Source organism: Littorina saxatilis, linkage group LG14, assembly GCF_037325665.1.
Source record: "Littorina saxatilis isolate snail1 linkage group LG14, US_GU_Lsax_2.0, whole genome shotgun sequence".
Classification (NCBI taxonomy): domain Eukaryota; kingdom Metazoa; phylum Mollusca; class Gastropoda; order Littorinimorpha; family Littorinidae; genus Littorina; species Littorina saxatilis.
The window spans coordinates 15,282,253-15,305,590 of NC_090258.1; the positions used below are offsets into that span (position 1 = coordinate 15,282,253).

The 23,338-nt window shown below is 44.0% G+C and overlaps 1 protein-coding gene and 1 long non-coding RNA gene across 3 annotated transcripts in view; both read right to left on the bottom strand.

Moving 5' to 3' along the window:
- LOC138947203 (lymphocyte-specific helicase-like) overlaps positions 1 to 21,574 on the bottom strand; it is a 38,633-nt gene extending 17,059 nt beyond the window's left edge. Inside the window, exons 1-7 of one of the 2 annotated variants that reach the window (XM_070318637.1) lie at positions 21,439 to 21,574; positions 20,458 to 20,630; positions 13,696 to 13,850; positions 12,268 to 12,486; positions 11,873 to 11,924; positions 10,638 to 10,711; positions 10,070 to 10,207 (exon numbers count right to left, since the gene is read on the bottom strand). In XM_070318637.1, the coding sequence (XP_070174738.1) occupies positions 10,070 to 10,207; positions 10,638 to 10,711; positions 11,873 to 11,924; positions 12,268 to 12,486; positions 13,696 to 13,850; positions 20,458 to 20,630; positions 21,439 to 21,440 (813 nt within the window). In that variant the 5' untranslated portion in view covers positions 21,441 to 21,574. Of the gene's footprint in view, positions 1 to 10,069; positions 10,208 to 10,637; positions 10,712 to 11,872; positions 11,925 to 12,267; positions 12,487 to 13,695; positions 13,851 to 20,457; positions 20,631 to 21,275; positions 21,403 to 21,438 lie in introns of those variants that run through there. The other variant, XM_070318636.1, reaches the window with a different exon arrangement.
- On the bottom strand, positions 4,861 to 9,458 carry LOC138947204 (uncharacterized). Its single transcript, XR_011449592.1, has 2 exons — positions 8,001 to 9,458; positions 4,861 to 6,321 (listed from the first exon to the last, which is right to left on the bottom strand). It is a non-coding gene; the product is annotated as an uncharacterized lncRNA (long non-coding RNA).
- Positions 21,575 to 23,338: the final 1,764 nt, after the last annotated feature.

A 23,338-nucleotide genomic window follows, 5' to 3' on the forward strand; every position in this document is an offset into this window, starting at 1 on the left:
TGTCTGGGTTGTGATAGGCCAGTCACTAGCTAGAGGGTATGTCTGGGTTGTGATAGGCCAGTCACTAGCTAGAGGGTATGTCTGGGTTGTGATAGGCCAGTCACTAGCTAGAGGGTGTGTCTGGGTTGTGATAGGCCAGTCACTAGCTAGAGGGTGTGTCTGGGTTGTGATAGGCCAGTCACTAGCTAGAGGGTGTGTCTGAGTTGTGATAGGCCAGTCACTAGCTAGAGGGTGTGTCTGGGTTGTGATAGGCCAGTCAATAGCTAGAGGGTGTGTCTGGGTTGTGATAGGCCAGTCACTAGCTAGAGGGTGTGTCTGGGTTGTGATAGGCCAGTCACTAGCTAGAGGGTGTGTCTGGGTTGTGATAGGCCAGTCACTAGCTAGAGGGTGTGTCTGGGTTGTGATAGGCCAGTCACTAGCTAGAGGGTGTGTCTGGGTTGTGATAGGCCAGTCACTAGCTAGAGGGTGTGTCTGGGTTGTGATAGGCCAGTCACTAGCTAGAGGGTATGTCTGGGTTGTGATAGGCCAGTCACTAGCTAGAGGGTGTGTCTGAACCACGTGTGGATTGTCCATCTCACTAACTGCAAAGGAATTCACTCTTTCATCCACACAACCCAGACAGCGTTTAGTTATTTCTTAACTTCGTCTATTAACACTTCCTACCCCACCTATGTTGACAAAGGTTTTTTTTAGCCGAGACCAGCTGGGCTGCAGCAGTTCACTCTGCACTGTGTTCCGTGTGAGGTACTCTCTGCCAGGCTGCCACCAGCTAAAAATAACCGGCAGTACCACTCTCCTCCTGCCTATTTACCCTTTCCTTCCTCCAACCCCTTCCGCCCACACTGGCGCCTGAAATATATAGGGCCAGACCTGCACTCTTCTTTGTCTGCAGCGCTAGCGTGCGTGGCCCCAGCTCTCTGTTATGCTGTGTTGATAACCTGGATGCCGCGAGCAGAGAGATAGCAGTCGAGCAGAGAGATAGCAGTCGTTCTGAGTGTGTGGTGGCCACAGAGATATTGCCTATTTCGGAACTGATGTTTTTAGTGTGTTTAGTTGTATTTATTGCAATGCATGCCACAATTCACAAGACAGAAGAAAGGATACATGAGAGAATTAGAAAAAGTGTGTTCCCCCCCCCCCCCCCCCCCCCCCCCCAAGTATATAATTATGCGACTCTTTGCACTCTGAAAAAAAATGTGCATGCTGCATTTAATGAAACACCTTGAAACAACGCAGTAAACAAAACATCCTAAATGTGCCACAATAAAAGAACACAAAATAATGAAAGATAAAGACAAAGGTAATCCCCAAGTACATAATACATATATACAACACTTTACGAAATATATACAAACAGTAGAGTATATACAGTCGTATATTTACATACATATTATGCCAAGGACTACTAGTAGAAGTCATTGATGGTGCGCATGTAAAATTTGTTTTGCGTTTATATAAGTATATAATTCAAAATAGTGTAGATAATGTCAGTAACATATAAGAAAGAAAACTGTTCATGTTACAGTGTTAGCTGCATGTGAATAAAACAAAAAAGCTTACCTCACGGCCCTCCTATACAAGTCTCACAAACTTGTATATATAATATACCACAGGAGAAAAAAAAACGTAGCTCGCGCGCGCTCACCCAAATCCGCGCGAAGTGCCACATGATATTATACCCCGACAACACATAGGCGGATAATACATGTATGTCAATAGTATGAAACAAAACATGCCACAATTTTCAAGACAGAAGAAAGGGTAAATGAGAGAATTAGAAAAAGTGTTTGCTCCTCAAGTATATAATTATGCCACTCTTTACACTCTGAAAAACATGTGCATGTTGCATTTAAAGAAACAGGAACGGCACAGTATGTAAGACGGCAGAAGACAACACAGTAAACAAAACATCCTAAATGTGCCACAAAAAAAGAACACTAATTAATGTCGTATTTAAAAACATATTATAGGCATGCGTATGGTGCGCATGTGAAATTTGTTTTGCGTTTATATAATTCAAAATAGTGCAATTAATGCCTGTAATATAAAAGAAAGAAAAAACGGTCTTTCAATACATGTTCATGCAAATTGTTAGCTGCATGTGAAGAAAACAAAAAGCCTACCTGACCCTGCAACTGTTGGTCAGTAATCCAATAGCAGCACACAAGTCGATTTGAAAGTTTTTCAACACAGTTTTTCACTCGTATTGTTCTCACAAACTTGTATATATATACCACAGGAAAGAAAACTCGTCGATCCGACGACAATTTAACGTTTGTTTCATTATCGCAAACAAAACAGAACAGACAAAACGAAACAAAACAACACAACAACAGTTGGGGTTGTTATTTCTCTGAGATGCTGAAGAAAAAAAAGATGACGTGCATTGTAATGGAATAGAGTGGGTGTAATTTCAAACTAAACGGTTCAAATGTGAGTGTAAACACACTCTTTACATCAGTACTGTCAACACATGTGCTTTTTCTTTGCGGACTAGCAGCTTTTTCACTGGCTTTTATTTTTTTTAAGACAACCGGCCATTTGTTCGGCAAACGTTTTACACACACTACAGTCAGCTACTTCCACTTTGGAGTTGTATTGTGTCCACATCACTTTTGTTTTTTCAATGTTACTATGCATTGCTTTTGAGAATCCTTGAGGTGGAATGTTAGGGTTTTTTTGTTGGCTGAGACGAACAGCGCATGTTGTACACAATGTACTTGAGAAAGTGGTGCCATTAGCTTCTTCAGAAACTTGAATACCGTGAAACTGAAACAACCCTGATGCATAGTTTTTGCAATGCCTAATGGTATGATGTTTGTCCTTCGCTGCCTTTGATCTTCTGCCACAAATTCTGCACATAGCATTTAGCCTAAATATGTGGAGATCTTCTGTATGTTGCACTGCCGCCATTCTTAACTGAGACACCTTAAATCAATAAATAGAGTGACTACAAATTGAAAGAAATTGATAACAATAAACAATCAAAACCATATACACTGATACAGACAGGCAAGAACATAAGCACAATTACAGTCACAACATTAAGTCAGGAATAAACACGTCACAAAAAAAAGGGGGGGGGGGGGGGGGGGACGCAAAACAAGCAATACAAAAAACAGAACAGATGAAATGCACTAGAGTCGAGTGCCTGTGCCAAACGGTGCATGCACTGATTAGGCGCGTGGATTAACGAAACAAAACTGCTCTAATCTGAAACACAAAAACTTATTCTCACTCTATGACACAGTTTAGACTAAGTACTTACTGACGGCAACATCAGAAACACAGTCGGTCGTTGGTATAAACATTGAGCGTGGTTACAAAATGGTATACAATGCGCACGTTTTGATACAACAAAGAACGACTTGCCGGTAGATTCGATAGCAGTATTACTTCAAAATCAAACAAACCGAATCCTCACTGGAACTCTAGTTTGCACATACACAAAGCCTGAATATCCGAGAAACAATATACACAAGATGACGGTAATCCAACGTTCAAGTCACGCAAACCAGTCCATTTCATACCAAGAAACACGTATTTTGTCACACGCTGTGCACTTCCAGAGTACAATGAACAAGGGCTTTGTGAGGCTCGCTCGGCTGGCATTTCCCCCGCGAAACTAAAGAGGTCACCGCCAGCGCTATTTATGGCCTGCTTGCTCCAAGCTGCCTGGCCGCTCAAATAGCATAATCGCAGCAGCAGTGAAATAGTGTGTCAGAATTGTATTAACTGTGTAGAAACTGTATCAACACGCTGGAATGCAGGTGTTAGATCGACGTTACAGGAAGCGATTGAAGCTAACGGTCTTTCTTTATTTGGTGTTTAACGTCGTTTTCAACCGTTCAAGGTTATATCGCGACGGGGGAAGGGGGGTGAAGGGGGGGGGGGGGGGTGAAGGGGGGGGGATGGGATAGAGCCACTTGTTAATTGTTTCTTGTTCACAAAAGCACTAATCAAAAAATTGCTCCAGGGGCTTGCAACGTAGTACAATATATGACCTTACTGGGAGAATGCAAGTTTCCAGTACAAAAGACTTAACATTTCTTACATACTGCTTGACTGAAATCTTTACAAACATTGACTATATTCTATACAAGAAACACTTAACAAGGGTAAAAGGAGAAACAGAAATGAGAATCCGTTAGTCGCCTCTTACGACATGCTGGGGAGCATCGGGTAAATTCTTCCCCCTAACCCGCGGGGGGTAGCTAACAGTCTGAGCGGATATATTTGTACCTGGTCAGATAGAGTCATACGAGTGGGTACAGATATATCCGTACCTGGGAGACAATGAGTTAAAAGAAAAAGACCTTAAATTCAAAACATAAACGAGTACTCACCTGAGTCGAAGTTTGTGTAGAATTCCACGATGTAGTTTACAGGAACGGAGGGATATGTGAGATGCGCACACCGCCGGAAACACGCCATTTTTCACAGCTCAGGTCATCTGATATAACCATATCAGATGATCTGACTTATCTTTAAGCAACCAAAAATGTTTTAGTTGCATTTACATTTGATAAATTATCTTATTTCCTTTAATGGGGAGGGTGAAACTGAAGGGCGGGCACATATCCCTCCGTTCCTGTAAACTACATCGTGGAATTCTACACAAACTTCGACTCAGGTGAGTACTCGTTTATGTTTTGAATTCCACTTCTCGTAGTTTACCGAAACTACGTGATTTGTGAGATTTTAAAGTTGGTTGATTAAAGATTATAATTCAAACAAAGGAATAATCGAAGTCACACTAAAGTTAAATATCAAACATTTATTCTCAAAGGACAACATGAGAATAGTGAACACCTGTCTTGGCTTTTACACCAAACATACATTGTTTGAAACAACCATGTATTACAAAAATAAGTGATGCATTTATTTTCCATTCATAATGGGAATTGCAATTTCTTCATAACCAAAGAAACAATAAACACTGCAACACATTTGAAAACAATGGATCAATTGTCCACAAAACCATTTGCATTTTCTTTTACATGGAGACAGGGAGATAATTGTCTCTAGATCTCCATTTGTTAGCTCCCTTGTCTTGAATTTTAACCTTTCCCAATGCAAATTATCAGAATGTAATCAAACTTAGATTACTGAGCTGGAAGTTTTTTATTTTCCAACTTTTGCATAATAGTTTAAGATAGTGTTTGATTTATCTTTACTTTCCAGTGGTTTGTTATAGAACTTTTTGAAAGTGGATACATTTGACCAGCCTGCCACTTTCAAAATATCTTCAACAGCAACACCCGACTTGAACATTGCTGAAGATGATGCGCCCCGAAAGCTGTGGGGTGCAAAATTTGTAATTCCTGCGCGTATGAGGACAGTTTTTAGCCACCTAGCTATGGTGTCTTTCGCCGCTGGCCCATGTGGCTGTTGGTAACACAAAAGTAACTGGTCAGTCTCATCACTCTCACATCTGAATTCTACAGTACTATTAATGTACTGTCGAAGACAAGTCACCACACACAAAGTTTTGTCTTCTGTATAAAACGGTAACTGCAAAGGTTTTGGATGAAAGCCAGGTCTAGACTGCTTCAACTTTTCAGTTATGTAAATTGTACATCCATCATCATGAAAACAAATATTTCTCAACCTGATAAAATGAATTGTCTGCACTCTGTGGGCAGTAATTAACAACAACAAGGAACACAATTTTAAAGTCAAATCCTTCAATGAAAGTTCAGAATTTTCTCCCATGTTTCTGAAAAACTGCAAAACTTTGTCTACATCCCAAGTTTCATTGTATCTTGGTTGTGGTGTACGCAGTTCAAAGATTCCCTTTAGAAATCGAATTACTAAAGGGTGACATCCTACTGTTTTATTGTCTGGTAGAATAACCACTGCAGATAGTGCACTCCTTGCAGTGTTTATAGCACTGTATCCTAAGCCATCTTCATACAGCTTAGTCAAGAACTGTAACACCTCATCTATAGTCGGACGAAGGGGATCACACTGGCACTGCACACAAAACTTGCTCCATCTGCTGAGGTAGGAGGCATACTGCTGTCTGGTTGAAGGTCGCCACGATGCCCAGATAACTTGGAAAGTCTCACCTTGAACTCCTCTTGCTTCAAGGGATTTCCTGATAAGCAACAAGCCAGAAGTTGCAGAGTCCTGTGGAGCGGATGCACATCTTGCGTATGTGGTAGATGAATGGTAAGCTTTCCCTTTGGAAGAAGAACAGGCTCTTGTGTCAGCATTTTCAACATCTGGGGGTACCATACTGCCGTAGGTCACTTTGGAACAATCAAGATTCCTTCCGCTCTGTCGCGCTGCCATTTGTTGAGCACTTTCTGCAGCAAGCTGAAAGGCGGAAAGGCATATATTAACCATTTTGACCAATCTTGGATAAAGGCATCAATGGCCAAGGCTTCTGGGTCTGGTATCCAGGACACGAATGGTTTCATCTGAAAATTTAATCGTGATGCAAATAGATCGATGTCTGGCTTCAGCAGACGATCTTTTAATTTGCAGAAAATATCATGATTCAATTTCCACTCAGTACGATCATTGAATTGTCTTGACAAAACGTCAGCTTCTGTATTCAGTATTCCTGGGATATGTGAAATTGATATCCAAATACCATTTTCCTTGCACCACATCCAAATTTGTTTTGCAACGTTATTGCAATCTGGAGAACGCGATCCTCCCATATTGGATATATAGGAGACTGCACATGTGTTGTCTGTCAAGACTTTTACATGTTTTCCTGTGATCATTTCTTTGAAACTTTTCAAAGCGTACAAAATTGCCATCATTTCTAGAACATTGATGTGCAAATTCATTTCTGTTTCGGACCATCGCCCTCCAGTCTTAATTTGACCACAAACAGCTCCCCAACCACCTGAACTTGCAGCATCCGTCTGGATTTCAACTTCAGGATTAGTTTTTTCAATGGGGAAAAAAGAGGAATCTAAATTTTCAATCCACCAGTCTAGTTCTTCTGTTGTCTTATCTGTCAAGCTTGTCAGATTCAAAATTTCCTGCAGAAAATTTTAACGATGTGGATTTCAGTCTGTCTAAACTCCTATAAAACAGTGGGCCCCACTGAACAGCTGGAAAAGTTGCTACCAACTGGCCTATAACTTGTGCCAGTTCTCTTATGGTCACCCTCTTCTTTCTTTTGAGTTCTGAACATGCGAGCACAACTTTTTGCTTTCTTTCCAGGGGTAAAGTAACTGTCATATCTTCAGAGTTTAAAAGAAACCCCAAGTACCTCAGTTTCTTGCAGGGTTTGAGGACTGATTTCTCTGTGTGGATAATAAATCCCAGTGAATCGAGTAATTTCACTGTCTTTGACACATTCTCTGCACACTCTTCAAAAGAATTACCTTGCAGGTAACTATCATCAATAAAGGAAGTGGATAAATATCCCTGTGATCTGAGTGTGGCATAGACTGGTTTCATTAACTTTGTGAAATAACGAGGGCAGTTACTTAGTCCATTTGGGAAGCAGGTATACTGATAAAGTTTGTTTCTCCACATGAATTTGAGGTATTTCCTGCAATCTGCTTTTATTGGTACAGAGTAGTATGCATGTCTGAGATCCACTGAAGCCATGTAGCAGCCTCTTATCATCATTTGAGTTGCTGACGTAAGATTGTCCATCTTAAAGTGCTCATATTGTACTGAATCATTAAACTTTTTTAGATTCAAAATGAGACGGTAGGAGCCATCAGGTTTTGGGACCATGAAAACAGGGGAGATAATTTCATCTTCCTGATGCACCGATTTTTCAATAACTCCCAAGGATAACAGTTTTTCAATTTCCGAATCCATTTTTGTCCATAGATTTCCTTGTACTTGATTTTTCAAGTAAGAAAGATTTTCAGAATTTAAGTCAGAAAACTCATCTATTGGAATATCAGCACCGCACACCATGTCAAGAATAAATGGGTCTGATGTTATTTCTTCCCATTTTTGAACAAACTTTTTTAGTCTACTGCTTCAAAAGGGCGGTTAGGTATTGTATCTTTACTTACAGATTTTGGCAGAGAAGGTAGTGGAGCTACTGCTGGCCTTGTTGCCACTCGGTTCTTCCGCTGCCGCGGTAGTTCATTCTGCCCCGTGCACGGTAAGGTCCTCTCCCTCTCATTCTGCCTCTTGGTGTCCAGGTTCTTCCTGCACCTCTTGGCCTCCAATTCCAATCGTTTTTTGCAAAGGGGTTGTTTTGTGGAAAAAACTTTTGACCTTTTACTCCACTTGACTGACTGAGACCCAGGCCCATTCTAGCTGTTGTATCAATGTTTGCACATGCAGCTTTCAGGTCATTGCCAAACAACATATCTGTGATTGGAACTTCAGCTGAACCAAGTTTTTTGTACTTTTTGTTCAGTTGAGCATTTGAAATTTTCCCCCTTCTGTCAATTGACAAATCATGGTTTGTTTTCTGTACAAGTGCAATAGAATCTGCTACACCTTTCATGAGTCCCCGAATTTCGGGTGATTCACTTTTCAGTATGGTTTTCCATATGTTTGTGAGTGCATAGGTCGCTGTACACAGCGCTTTCTGATACTGCTGTAGTTTCAAATCTGCACCTCTTGTTGCACGGTCAAGTATTGACCATATCTCCGGATTGACCTTTGGAACAACAACCTTCAAGTTTTTAGGTCTGGCATACTTGTTCATTTTTTCTTTCATTTTTTCTTCTGAAATTTGACCTTTTGCCATGGTCTCATCAACCAGCTTCGCGATACCTTCCGGTATTTCTGGTGCAAGCTTTTCAGCATTGTCGAACTCTTGTTCTATTTCTGCCATTTCAGTGTCAGAATTACTAGTGCCACAAGTTTGACCACAAGTTTCACCTTCGTTCACTCTGATCATCGATTCTATTTGATCATCATAATCTTCGAACGAATCAGATTCGTCTCCAGATTCTTGTGACTCTGCTTTTCGCTTTTGTCTTTGTGTCAACTTCGAACCATGATCATCAGGCGATTCGCCTTCGGTCTGGCCTTGGCCCTGACCTAGCAGCGCTAGGATACGTTCGTTTTGTTTTTTCATGTTATTCCAATCGCTGATTGGAATGGTCACTGCCTCTAACCGAGGTTTTTTCTTATTCTTTTTCTTCCCTTCTTTTTCGTTTGACACATGTTTGTCCTTTTGACTTGAACAAGGCAAGTCTAACAATTGATCCACTTCATCCGCGTGGATTTGGATTTCAGGCACTGATTCAGTGCTGTCCATTGTTCGAACAAATTCTAAGCATTTGCGACAACAAATAAGGAAAATACACTTACCGCAGGTTAAAACAAATGGTTAACCGAAGGAATAAATCAGTCAAGTTAGGAAAAAAGGATCCTAAAAGGAAGGATTAACCTGATAAAGTAAGACCGAATTTTGGAGAAGCTGCTATGGCGGCCGGAAGTCGTACGGGAATGGCGTGTTTCCGGCGGTGTGCGCATCTCACAAATCACGTAGTTTCGGTAAACTACGAGAAGTGGAATCAGAGCAACAGTTGACAATGATGAGGGCTACATGGTTTTCACTGCATCCCCATATATACTATTTGTTTGTTTGCTTAACGCCCAGCCGACCACGAAGGGCCATATCAGGGCGGTGCTGCTTTGACATATAACGTGCGCCACACACAAGACAGAAGTCGCAGCACAGGCTTCATGTCTCACCCAGTCACATTATTCTGACACCGGACCAACCAGTCTTAGCATTAACCCCATAATGCCAGACGCCAGGCGGAGCAGCCACTAGATTGCCAATTTTAAAGTATTAGGTATGACCCGGCCGGGGTTCGAACCCACGACCTCCCAATCACGGGGCGGACGCCTTACCACTAGGCCAACCGTGCCGGTTATATATACTGTAGATGTGTATACATTCAACCAGCAGTGAGAGTACAGAAATTGATAAATATACCCAAAAAAACCACCTATGGCAAATCCTAAACAAAGCTGGAGATGCTCATTATGCACATTTGCACAAGCTTATGAGTAATGTTCCAGCAAAAATCTACATCAGAGAACGAGAGACCACCGAGAAGAGTTGAAAGTGTTTGTATGAGCCTATACTTGCGTCGTGGGGTCTTTTCCTCACCTTTTCCTCCTTGGGAATCAAAGACACAGGAGATGCTGTAGTCAATGTTGCACCATCGACCTCATCCACATTGTCTTTCGTCTCTTCTTCCTCCTTCTTCGTCTCTTTGGCAGCACGTCGCTTCTTGGGTGCAGGGGCCTGGAGAACAAGACATTTTACGTCAGAGAAAGACAAAAATACGTGCTTTGATGTAGTCAGAAATTAGTTTAAATGCAGGGCCTAGCATTGATGCAAGTGGATTAGACTTGTTAGGCTGGGGACAGGGGACCTAAGTGGCCATTGGCAGGGTCACAGAGCAGTCCCCCTTGTAGGGCGCAGAAAAATAAACCCACACCAAAATTTGCCAGAAATGAGTATTTTAGCTTCTTTTTTTCTTTTCACTGTCATAGTTGTGGACATTTCTGGCAAAGAAACTCATTAATCTGTCTAGGAACATTGTATCTAGAAAGGCACCAGACAGTCTAACAAAAATAATAGCAGAATACTAGGCATATATTACATCAAAGACTGGCACACTTCCAAGTAAGATGCAAAGAAACAAAATCGTAATTGGATGCCACCTGCTTACCTTTGGTGAGGCTTTAGTCGCCACATCATCAGCCTCAGCTGCTGTTCGTTTGCGACGTAAATTGTGGCCAGGCTCTGAAGGAGAAAGAAAGCAGCCTATGTAGCAAGTGAATTATTTTCTTAAAATATCTATGATTAATGCAAATTACAACTTGCAACCTGAAAACTTACGTTCAAGCAACAAGTTATTCCCTGTGGTAAGCTTTTGCATATTAACAACAAAAACAATGCCTGGATTACTACCCCAACATCCAATTCATTTCTTATTTCTTGGCTTTGACCAACTATTTTCTGAGACAGCTATGACAGTTTTCTAATCATAATTAACAGAAGTCAATAACACAAACATTTCCATTGTTTGCTTCAATCCAACAGCAAATAAAAGCCGTTTTCTCCTTGGAATCGAGACGAGGGTCGTGGTGTGTGTCTGTGCGTGTGTGTGTGTAGAGCGATTCAGACCAAACTACTGGACCGATCTTTATGAAATTTGACATGAGAGTTCCTGGGAATGATTTCCCCGGACGTTTTTTTATTTTTTTCAATAAATACCTTTGATGACATCATATACGGCTTTTTGTAAAAGTTGAGGCGGCACTGTCACACCCTCATTTTTCAATTAAATTGATTGAAATTTTGGCCAAGCAATTTTCGACGAAGGCCGGACTTCGGTATTGCATTTCAGCTTGGTGGCTTAAAAATTAATTAATGACTTTGGTCATTAAAAATCTGAAAATTGTAAAAAAAAAATATTTTTTTAAAACGATCCAAATTTACGTTCATCTTATTCTTCGTCATTTCCTGATTCCAATAACATATAAATATGTTATATTTGGATTAAAAACAAGCTCTAAAAATTAAAAATATAAAAATTATGATCAAAATTAAATTTTTGAAATCAATTTAAAAACACTTTCATCTTATTCCTTGTCGGTTCCTGATTCCAAAAACATATAGATATGATATGTTTGGATTAAAAACACGCTCAGAAAGTTAAAACGAAGAGAGGTACAGAAAAGCGTGCTATCCTTCTCAGCGCAAGTACTACACCGCTCTTCTTGTCAATTTCACTGCCTTTGCCACGAGCAGTGGACTGACAATGCTACGAGTATACGGTCTTGCTGAAAAATTACATTGCGTTCAGTTTCATTCTGTGAGTTCGACAGCTTGACTAAATGTTGTATTTTCGCCTTACGCGACTTGTTCTTGTTTACTCAAAGAAATTGTAAGCATTCTCACCACGCGCTTCATCCTCTTTCATCTGTGATCCTTCAGGGGTGGAAGTGGATGTCTGCAAAACACAAAGAAGAGCTTTTGGGATACCGCTCGCAGAAAACAAAGTGATCTCCAGACCATTTTTTAGCCACATGCCGCCATGATCACTTTTCCTACTCAACAGCTGTCACATGACTTACGGGAAAGAAATTTTCAATACAAAAAGTGAGTCAGATAGCTAAGTCAGGTGCCTTGCCAGGTATACATTTTTTGGGGAATAAAACAAGTAATGAGAATGTTTCAGCTGTTGTTCAGAAAAGAGTTGTAATAGTTTTGTAGCACAGTTAATGTCTAAGACTGTGTGTGTATACTGGGCGGGTGTGCAAGCATGTGTATCTTCCTATTTCAATAACACAAACCTGTTCTTTCAGCGCTGCTTTCTCCGCTTCCTCCTCTTTCTTCTTCTCTTCCATGCGTGCCAGTTTCTTGGCTTTGCGTTCTCTGCGCTTAGCCTCCTCGTCTTGCTGTCGGTTCATGCGCTCAATCAGGTACGTTGTGTACATGTTGCTGCGCTGAAGGAGTTGCTGAAGACGCACAAACCGCTGTGCTTTGTCCTCCTCTTCAAGTCGTGACCATTCCTGAAAGCCAAAGACAGTACATCCGATTCAGCTTAGGAGAGCTATTGTTTATTTACAGGGGTGGGACTCTCTTGTGATGAAAAAAGAAGAAATCCCTTTTTTTTCTAGGGGGGTTCGGGGGCATGCTCAACTCGTTTTCATCAGGTAAAAAAGACATTCTCCTCACTCCCCCCAAAAAATACCCCCCCCCCCCCCCAAAAAAAAAAACCAAAAAAAACCCACACTTTCACACAACAATGGTAACATTGCAATGGTGCATACTTACTCCAATACTGGCAATAGTATGATCCAAGTGACGTCCCAATGCATTGAAGCTCAAAATGACTATTAGTTATCAGGAGTTTTCAGTCAGCACAATTTAACTCTCAAGCCTCCAGTGTTCTGTTCCATCTTCACTTCTCTCCATATCATTCAGTCAACAAGTTTTAGATACTGTGATGAAATGGGACGCGGAAAAATAGATTACTCCAGCAGAATTCGTAAGTTGTGTCCGCAGAAAAGTCCCACCCCTGATTTAACACACGAAAATATTGAATTTATGTCTAAACTAAAAGTGAATTCAATGGGTTCTTAGACCCCCCCCCCCCCCCCCCCCCCCCCCCGGTGCCTCTCCTTATCCTTCAGATGACAACACACTATCTACCAACGACCAGCTGAAGCAGCATGAATGCATCACTGTTAGTGTCGCATCCTTTGGAGTTTGTAGCAAAGACAGACTGGTCACATCAGTAAGGGTTCAGGGCGTGGACTCTGTAATGTAAATCAATCACCTGCTCTGCAAACAAGTTTCACCCGCCTGTAACACTTGAGTTCAGAGACCACACAAACAAACAAGTAGAAATCATCAATGTCCAAGTCACACCTCACAGAGAAGAAAAGGGGGCCTGGTAGACCAGTTGGAAGAGCACTGGACTCATGATCCTTGGATCGAATCCAGGCCGGGACGAGAACAGACTCAGAGATGGTGTCCATGTCCCATCGCTGTGTTACCACAGCCATGCGTAAAAGATCTCAGTCATCGTACCAAAAGTGCACCTTAACATGCACACGCCTGCGTAGTGTCACCCTTTCTGCGAGCTTTGCACTGGGAGGAAGCGACCCAAAGTTTCCAGCAATGAAATAATAAAAAAAATGGAATTAAAAACACAATGAAATGAAAGTTCACAGACTCCCAGTCCCACACACAACCAATCTTACTATAGTTCTTACCCGTTCTCTTTCTTCTTTCAGCCTCCTTTCTTCCCTTTCTGCTTCCTCCTTCATCTTCTTCTCCTCCTCTATCATCTGTTCCGTCACCACTCCTCCAGGCAACGCAGTCTCTCCAGGCCCGCGCCTCTCGGAACAACTGTCGCTCTGATCTGCATCTGCAACACACACACATCAATTTCACTCTATAACTAGCTTGCAATGAACGAATCAACTGCTAAGGCCAAAAAAAAAAATAGGTGTGGTTACGGTAACATAGCCAATAAAAATAGGGTAGGAAGGTAGGCAATCACTTTTTTTTTTTTTTTTACTTTTTTTTCTAATGTGTACAAATTAAACCTACTTGACAGGGAAATAAGTGTGCGACACGGGCGCTTTCGCTTTCATTGCGTTTTTTGTACTCGGTTTTTTTTTGTTTTGACAAATGTAATAAAAAGTTATAGGATCGGCCCCTAAAAATAGGGTAGGTCGGGTTACCGTAACCACACCTATTTAAAAATTTTAGTAATAAATTTTCATTTGATTAATATACTTACCCAACTCACATATAGCAATTAACCCATAGTTCAGTGCTGATACCGCTGTACGCGTCCCCTTAGCAACAAGGAAGACGCCTCTAAAAAAGAGTGACCGAGACCCGTAAGGGTATCCAGGCCAGCCCGTAAGGGAGGCTGCCTTCCATATGCGCGCGCATATGCCGCCATCTTGTCATTCTACACGAAGCCCAACTCACTACTTTTTTAGACCCCCATACCCCCCACAGCGGGGAGGCGGGAGGGAATAAACGATGTGAGTTGGGTAAGTATATTAATCAAATGAAAATTTATTACTAAAATTTTTAATTAAATTACATATCTTACCCAACTCACATATAGCAGATTGCTACTATAGGAGGAGGGTACTTACCAACTTAAGACCGCAGGACCTGCCCTGCAGCCACGAGAGCCGGCAAAGCCGCACTGCCATCTTGCCGCCTTGCAGCAATGTCTCTCAAATAAAAATTGATGAACACGTCCTCAGATTTCCAATAAGCCGCCGCCAGGACCTCTGATAGGCGCCCTGAGCGAAGCACGGCCACAGAAGACGCCCAAGCCCTCGCTTCGTGCGTCCTGGCTGACGTAAGAGGAAGCACCGCCCTGACCTCGCCAGACTGGCGTTGCCACCATCCATACGCTTGCTTAATGGTCAGTGAAACCCATTTAGTTAAGGTGACCTTCGAGATATCCTTCGCTCGCACAGTGTTGAGGGATATAAACAATAATTTCTGAGTTTCCGAGCGAATCGGCGAAGACCTAGACAGGTAGCTGCTTAACGCCCTGACAGGACAATTTGACAGATCGGGGTCTCCAGGAGCGAGTATATCGCTCAAGGGTGGAATACGAATGCAAGGCGAAGCCTGACCGGGCTTTTGATTTTTAGCGAGAAAATTAGACGTAAATCTCAAAGAGTAGGAGCCATCCCTCTCCAGGGAAATATCTTTAGCGAGACCAGAAAGTGCGTGCACCTCGCTACCCCTCCTAGCCGTGGCAAGCAAGACCAAAAACAGAGTTTTTCTCGTCAAATTAGGTAAACTAGCCAACCGGAGAGGCTCAAAGTCCTCCGATGCAAGGAAACGGAGAACCACAAACAGATCCCAGGCAGGGAGCTGTGATCTTGAGAGAGCTGCGTCAAGGGCAGCTCCCTTAAGCACGCTTGAAATGACACCGTCAAGATTGATCTTGCGACCGAGCTGTCTAAGAGTGGAAGAAATCGCAGACCTTCTAACTCGCAGTGAAGAAGGAGAGACCCCCCTACTAGCCAACCAAGAGAGGTGGTTGGCTACCTCCATGGACCTTGGGGAAAGATGTTGAACCTTATTCTCAGAGCACCACTTGGCCCATGCAGCCCAATGAGAAGAGTAAACGGAGCTAGTTGAGTCTCTGTGTGCTTTCTGTACCAGTTTCAAAGTTGTGGCCGAGGCCCCGGCACGACGCAGAGCGATTCTGACAGAATCCAGCCGTGAAGCTGCAACGCTTGCGGATTCTCGTGCGGGACCCCTGACCTGGGCTGTAACAGGTCGCCCCTTCGAACGCCTAGAGGAATGGGTGGGCGCACTGCCAGCCGCAGAAGGTCCGGATACCAGTGCTGGCTGGGCCAAAGAGGAGCAACCAGCACCAGCGCTGGCTTTTCCAGATCCACTTTTCTTACTACCTTCCCTAGCAGGCAAAACGGAGGAAAAGCGTAAGCCTGCAGATTTGACCAATCCAGATCCAACGCGTTCACCGCCCACGCCAGAGGGTCCGGGAACGGTGAGACGAAAAGGGGAAGCCTGGTGGAGAATCTCGTTGCAAACAGATCTATGCAAGGCTTGTCTACTTGAACCCAAAGGCGGTCCAACGCCTGGTGGGAGAGGGTCCATTCTGAGTGCAGAACCTTGTCCCCCCGACTGAGGGCATCCGCCAAAACATTGAGCGTGCCCTTCAGGTACTTCGCTGAGAGAAGTATGTTGTGCGAACTGCACCAAACCAACAGATGGCAAGCGCTCTCCGACAGCTTCTGCGAGCGTGTGCCCCCCTGCCGATTTATGTAAGCGGCCACAGTCGTATTGTCCGTGTGGACTTGAACATGACTGCCCCCCAGAAGCGGCAGGAAAGCCTGTAAACCCAGAGACACAGCCTCCAGCTCCAGCACGTTTATGTGCTGTGGAGCTAGGGAGAGATCCCACAGACCTGAGGCTGTCTGATCGGCCAGATGAGCACCCCAGCCTGTCATGGATGCATCTGTAACAAGAATGTTCTCCGGCGCCGGAGGAACGATCGGAACACCCTGAGAGACCCAGGGGAGCAGCCAAACACTTGTAGTGTTGTTGAACCAACTCCCCAGTCCTATGCGAACATTCCAGCCCTGAGAGGCTTGGTCCCACTGCCTCCTCAAAGCCGCCTGAAACGGCCTCTTGTGGACCCTGCCTAGAGGCACAAGGGGAGCCATCGATTCCATCTGCCCCAGTAGGGAGGACAACTCCCGGGCCGTGGACACACTCTTTCCTTTCAACGAGCGAACCAAGTTCTGAAGCTTGTCCACCCTCTTTTGAGAGGGACGGACTAACCACTCCACCGTATCGAAATCCATGCCCAGGTAAGTGAAGCGTTGGGATGGTTCTAACTCTGACTTCCCTAGATTGACTGTAAAGCCCAGCTGAGCCGCCAGGTCGAGAACCCTCGCAGTCTGAGTTCTGCACATGTACTGGTCCTGATGCAGATTCAACCAATCGTCTAAATACGCCCGTAGGCGTACCCCCTCTTGTCTGACAAGGGAGCAAAGCTGGCGAACGACCAGCGTGAAGATCCAGGGGGCCAGGGAAAGCCCGAAGGGGAGTGCCCGAAATTGAAACACTTTCTCGCCCCACAGAAAGCGCAGCCATTTCCTGTCTTGAACATGCATGAGCACATGGAAATATGCGTCGGTGAGATCCACCGACGTGGCCCAATCTCCCGGACGCAGAGCTTCCCTTACAGAGAGAGGAGTCTCCATGACAAACTTGACTACCCGTAGGTATTTGTTCAGGGTGGACAGGTCCAAAACAGGCCTCCATGCCCCTGAGGCTTTGGGCACCACGAACAGCCTGCCGTAAAAGCCGAGGGACTCTCGATCTCGAACTTCCTCTATCGCACCCTTCAGGAGTAGGGAAGCCACCTCCGCATGAACGGCTGACTTGGCTTCCGGGTCCACGGGATATCTGAAAGGCGGAGGTATCCTGGACAGAGGTGCCTTCCCCTCTGCCCAGAGGAGACGGAATCCCGAACGCACTATTCCCAAAATCCACCGGCTGGACACCAGGCGTGTCCAGGCGGCCAAGGCCCTGGAGGGGCCACCCGCCGCCACCACGGCGGGGGTTACTGGGAATAGTGGCTCGGGAGACCCTCATTGGGGGTGAGGCTTGTGCCCCGACCCCCGAGAACCCCCAAAGGAGCCTCTCTTCTGGTAAGGCGCGCCTCGCCCCCTACCCCGAAAAGAGGTGGACTGATTTTGCATCTTGCCCCCCCCAGACGAAGAAGGCTGAGCCTTACTCTGGGAGGTAGGCTTGCTCTGAACCTTCTGAAAGCCGTGGTGAGCAATCCTTGCAATAGCCAGATCCCTAGCGTCCTGGGTTTCCTTCTGCAAAGCGTCCAAAGAGGAAGTACCCAGCAGCGACCCTTCCGTAAACGGGGATACCTTAAGTCTGTCAATGGTACCCCTGTCACGGATCTTTGAACCCGCCAAAAAGGCAGTTCTGCGGGAATGTACAGCATGCCCGTAAAGCCTGGCTGCCAAGCTCAATTGTTCCTGAGAGACCTTGGCAAGCGTCGCCAACAGAGTTGTCACATCCTCCTGGGAGGCGTCGTAACGGAACTCAAACGGGTCTAACGATGAAGCGATAGACCTAGACAAAGAGCGTTGGAGAGAACTAGAGACGGAACCCAACTCGAGCAGAGATCTACCCGTCTCCTCCAAAGCCTGAAGAGCAGACTCCGTGTAAGGGACTGATCTATCCCTGGCATACCCGTCCTCCCGCAGAGAAAGCAGTTCCGGAGTCACCGGTAGAACTGATCTCGGCAAAGCGAAAGAGTCAAGTAGAGCGACGGGACGAACCGACAGTTTAGAGCTCTTTGAGAGCGCAGAACAAGGAACGTGTTGACCCGCTTTAGCCAACCAGGGGCCCACCACCTCCGGCGCCTCCCCATGCTGTGACAACAGCGGAAAGGCATCGGACATAGCTCGACCTTTCGCAAAAACCTTCGACATCTCGACCGCCACAGAGGGGGACTCCCGGAATCGGAACGAACTTTTCGGTTCCTTAGCACTCCTGAAATCCCCTAAGGCAGAAGGAGGATGGACAAACTGAGATTTGTTCACCGCCACCTCCTCATCGAGATATTTCGAAGCCACTCCAGCCGCCAGAGCCACCGCATCTGGCAGCTGCCGTGGCAAAAAGAATCCAGCACCTTCAGCCTGAGAGGCGGCACCGTCATCCAGGTAGCCTTCGTGCCCTTCCGTGCACTCCGGAGACTGGTCCCCGTACTGACTAACAGAGTCAAGTCCAGAGCCAGCCATACTACCACCAACTTCCTGCCCCCTGGGCGGAAGCAGATGCCCTTCAACCTGACTACGGTCGGGAAGAATAGGAACATCTGTTCGCTTGTCAGGGCCCTTCGCACCCACTGACACCCCGACTAAGCGGTGGATATCAGCCGATGTTTCAGAACTTTCACCTGGGATGAGACCCGAGGCTACTCCCTCAAGACAACGCTCACGTGGAGTGCACATACCTTGTGAAGAAGAACGGACACCGGCCGGAGACCCCACGGGAGCCTGAGAGATCCCATCCTGAGACGCATGCACGTCCGCCCTCGTAACAGTAGCAGAGGGAGGCAAACGCACACTGGCCAGCGACGACGTACCACCGACACCTGCCGGCAGCGCACGTATCTCCGCCTTAGTTGACGAAACTTCAGCCGCTAAGGCCGAAACCTGAGAGCTTAATGTCAAAAGCAAAGAAGCAAAATCCGCAGATGCAAGCCCAGAACCTACAGGCGAGACATCCCCTACAACATGCTTAACCCCGAGCAAGGGCTTCTCCGTAGGTTTAGCAGACGAACCGGAAACTCCGGGCACGCCAACAACAACATCACTACATTTTTTGGATTCTGAACCCGAAAGAGACACGGGCGTATCGCCGTGCGTTTTAGAACTTCTAGAACTTCTAGAGCTTTTCTTAACAGGGGAGGGCGAAGCAGCTACATGTTTAGATGCTGACCTCTTCCCGTCCGCATTGTCAGCCATGATGAAAACAACTCACAAACAAATTTGGAAAAAATTTTGTAAGTCCGAAAACAAGCCAACAATGCCGCCAAAATTCAGGTAAAAAATGGAAAGATCTCACCTCAACAGCAAATGCGAAGTCCGGTGACAAGAAGACACCAAGGGGAACACAAACCAGGTCTGGAAGACCAAGCAAGTAGGCTGAAAACACAGCCGGAGCGTACCAAACACGACCAGCTCCACTGAGCGCTGAGAGTAGAATGACAAGATGGCGGCATATGCGCGCGCATATGGAAGGCAGCCTCCCTTACGGGCTGGCCTGGATACCCTTACGGGTCTCGGTCACTCTTTTTTAGAGGCGTCTTCCTTGTTGCTAAGGGGACGCGTACAGCGGTATCAGCACTGAACTATGGGTTAATTGCTATATGTGAGTTGGGTAAGATATGTAATTTAATTTTTTTTTAGGCCTAACACGTGAAATTCAGATCAAATTCCTAGAAATCAATCAGTCAACATTCAAAACATTTTCATTGGAACAAAATGAATTTCAAATATTAATAATATAATAATGAAAGTTAACTTGAATCAACAGACTTGCATAAACCATATCAAACACTTGTAATAGTAATGTTTAGACCTGTGTGACGTTCACAGTCCTGCGAAGTGAATCTTAAACAGTCGCTCTTCGTTCAGTATGTGACGTCACTTCCACGGGGCCCAAACTGATAGGCGAATTCTGGAAATACCTCTGCCGGGTTTGTATGTGTTGTGGCAGAGTGAATACAATTGCTCTTGAAACATAGAGGCAAGCTTTCTCACTCGACAACATATAGGCCAATCATTAGCGAGGGGTATGTCTCCATATATGGTCCTTGTCCTAATACAGGCTTCCAGAGTATTCACTCTTTATCTTTCACAACTCATACAAATCCGGCACAGTTATTTCTGAACTTTGTCTATTCCGGGACTATACCAAAACAATCTTACCATAGGCAGATGATGAAGGCGATGGAACACATTTAACGTCTTCACTGGGTGGTGGTGTTGGGATGCGTTTGGCTTCCTCCTTTGGCTCCATGGCGTCAGAGTCAGGCTTGATGGGCGACTCACTCCGTGGTGTCAGCTTGCCTGTAGCGCGTTCAAGTACTTCCGTCGCTGACCTGGAACATTTTTTTTGACACAAACCCGACTGCTATCATTCAATGTTTCACTCAGAATGTGCAATAATTAGTACTTTGTTATTCATAGACATTGAGGTCCGTCATTTGAAAATACAATTCATGTGTACCCACCATTGCTCTCCATGCGACAATTAAGAATTCCTGGCAAGTAAGCAAACGACAGACGGTGTGACCTCAATGCTTTCCTGTACCACCAGCAGTCAAATCAAGAAGCACTCTTTTTACCCCTGTTTACTAGCATTTAATTCTCACCCCGATGAAATTGAAAGGCCGTTTGGTCACCTGTAGATCAAGAATTGAAGATATTGCTCAGTAATTAATGCATAGGCCCTAATTATTTTATTACTAATATTAGTATTACCTGTACACTGTCTTTAGGATGATAAACCATTATCACATGTATAAAAATGTTGTATTAAATCATTTAACATAGAAGAAGATGGTGCAGTGCATCAAAAAGGAGGCAGGCTCATTGCCTTCAATAAAATGATCAAGTTGCGTCGATACTTTTTGACTTTTAAAAACTGTCTTGTCGAAGGTCAACGAATATTTAAGTTGTCTATCATCTAGCTGATCCAACACATGTAAAACTCTTCTTTTACAGACAGTGTTCACGCTTATTACGTTAAAAGTCCTAAAGCCCATTGACACAATCTCTCGGAGATAGCGTTATTTCTGAAGTAGGACAGGCGCGCCTTCGAAAACATCGTTGACATGATGATTTATCAGCACCAGCAAGGACAAAATCGGGAAACTGTTCATATAATTACTGTAACGGATTACGTACATGATGACGTTATTTATCTGCTGAAAATGACGTCCTTCTCTCCAATTCAACTTAGGATTTTGCAAAGAAAATGATCGTATGAACGGTCACAACTTTCTTCCACACGTCTGCCAACTGCACCACCGCAAAGTTCCCGCCAACGCAAGGTGGCGCTTTAATCAGCTACATAACTATAGTTTCGTAATTTTCGTCTGCTACACAATATTCACCACACGTGACTGAGTATTAGGCCGTATGTTTATGCTATTCATTTCCTCCGAAGTATGCAGACCACTTTTTAACTAACCACCCTTCACCTACCCCGTTTTTATATTTAGTCAAGTTTTGACTAAATATTTTAACATCGAGGGGGAATCGAAACGAGGGTCGTGGTGTATGTGTGTGTGTGTGTGTGTGTGTGTGTGTGTGTGTGCGTGCGTGCGTGCGTGCGTGCGTGCGTGCGTGCGTGTAGAGCGATTCAGACCAAACTACTGGGCCGATCTTTATGAAATTTTACATGAGAGTTCCTGGGATTGATATCCCCGAACGTTTTTCTCCTTTTTTCGATAAATGTCTTTGATGACGTCATATCCGGCTTTTCGTGAAAGTTGAGGCGGCACTGTCACGCTCTCATTTTTCAACCAGATTGGTTGAAATTTTGGTCAAATAGTCTTCGACGAAGCCCGGACTTCGGTATTGCATTTCAGCGTGATGGCTTAAAAATTAATTAATGACTTTGGTCATTAAAAATCTGAAAATTGTAAAAAAAAATAAAAAATTATAAAACGATCCAAATTTACGTTTATCTTATTCTCCATTATTTGCTGATTCCAAAAACATATAAATATGTTATATTTGAATTAAAAACAAGCTCTGAAAATTAAAAATATAAAAATTATTATCAAAATTAAATTTTCCAAATCAATTTAAAAACACTTTCATCTTATTCCTTGTCGGTTCCTGATTCCAAAAACATATAGATATGATATGTTTGGATTAAAAACACGCTCAGAAAGTTAAAACGAAGAGAGGTATAGAAAAGCGTGCTATCCTTCTCAGCGCAACTACTAAACCGCTCTTCTTGTCAATTTCACTGCCTGAACGGTGGACTGACGATGCTATGAGTATACGGTCTTGCTGAAAAATTGCATTGCGTTCAGTTTCATTCTGTGAGTTCGACAGCTACTTGACTAAATATTGTATTTTCGCCTTACGCGACTTGTTTGGTCTCTGCTGTCTAGTTTTTTCTTCAATCCCCCGCTCGAGGAAAAGGCAGTGAAATTGACGAGACAGTACAGCGCAGTAGTAGTTGCGCTGAGCATCATTGCACGCTTTTCTGAATCTCTATTCTTGTTAACTTTCTGATCTTGTTTTAATTCCAAACATAACATATCTATAGGTTTTTGGAATCAGGAACCAAGAAGAAATAAAATGAAATTGTTTTTAAATTGATTTCAAAAATTTAATTTTAATCATAATTTTCATATTTCTAATTTTCAGAGCTTGCTTTTAATCCAAATATAACATATTTATATGTTTTTGGAATCAGAAAATGATGAAGAATAAAATGAAATTGTTTTTGGATCGTTTTATACAAAAATAATTTTAATTATCCTACATACGTGAGAGAGACACCCGTGAGATAATAATCGTTCAAATCACACGTGTGTATATCATGTAAATGAGGTCATGTCAAGCAAGTCTGGCAGGGACCTGTTTTTCCACTGCTTATGATGCCAAAGTCACCGAGACAAACGTCATTATAGAAACACAAATTGCGCTCGCTAATTACCCTCGATGAATCTTTAGAACTAACACGTCACGCCACACTTTCAGAGTGACGTTTCTTTGCTTTGACGTAATAGATTGCACGAGGCTTTAGAAGAGATCGAGGTTCTAAAACAAGCGTCTTCAATTTAGC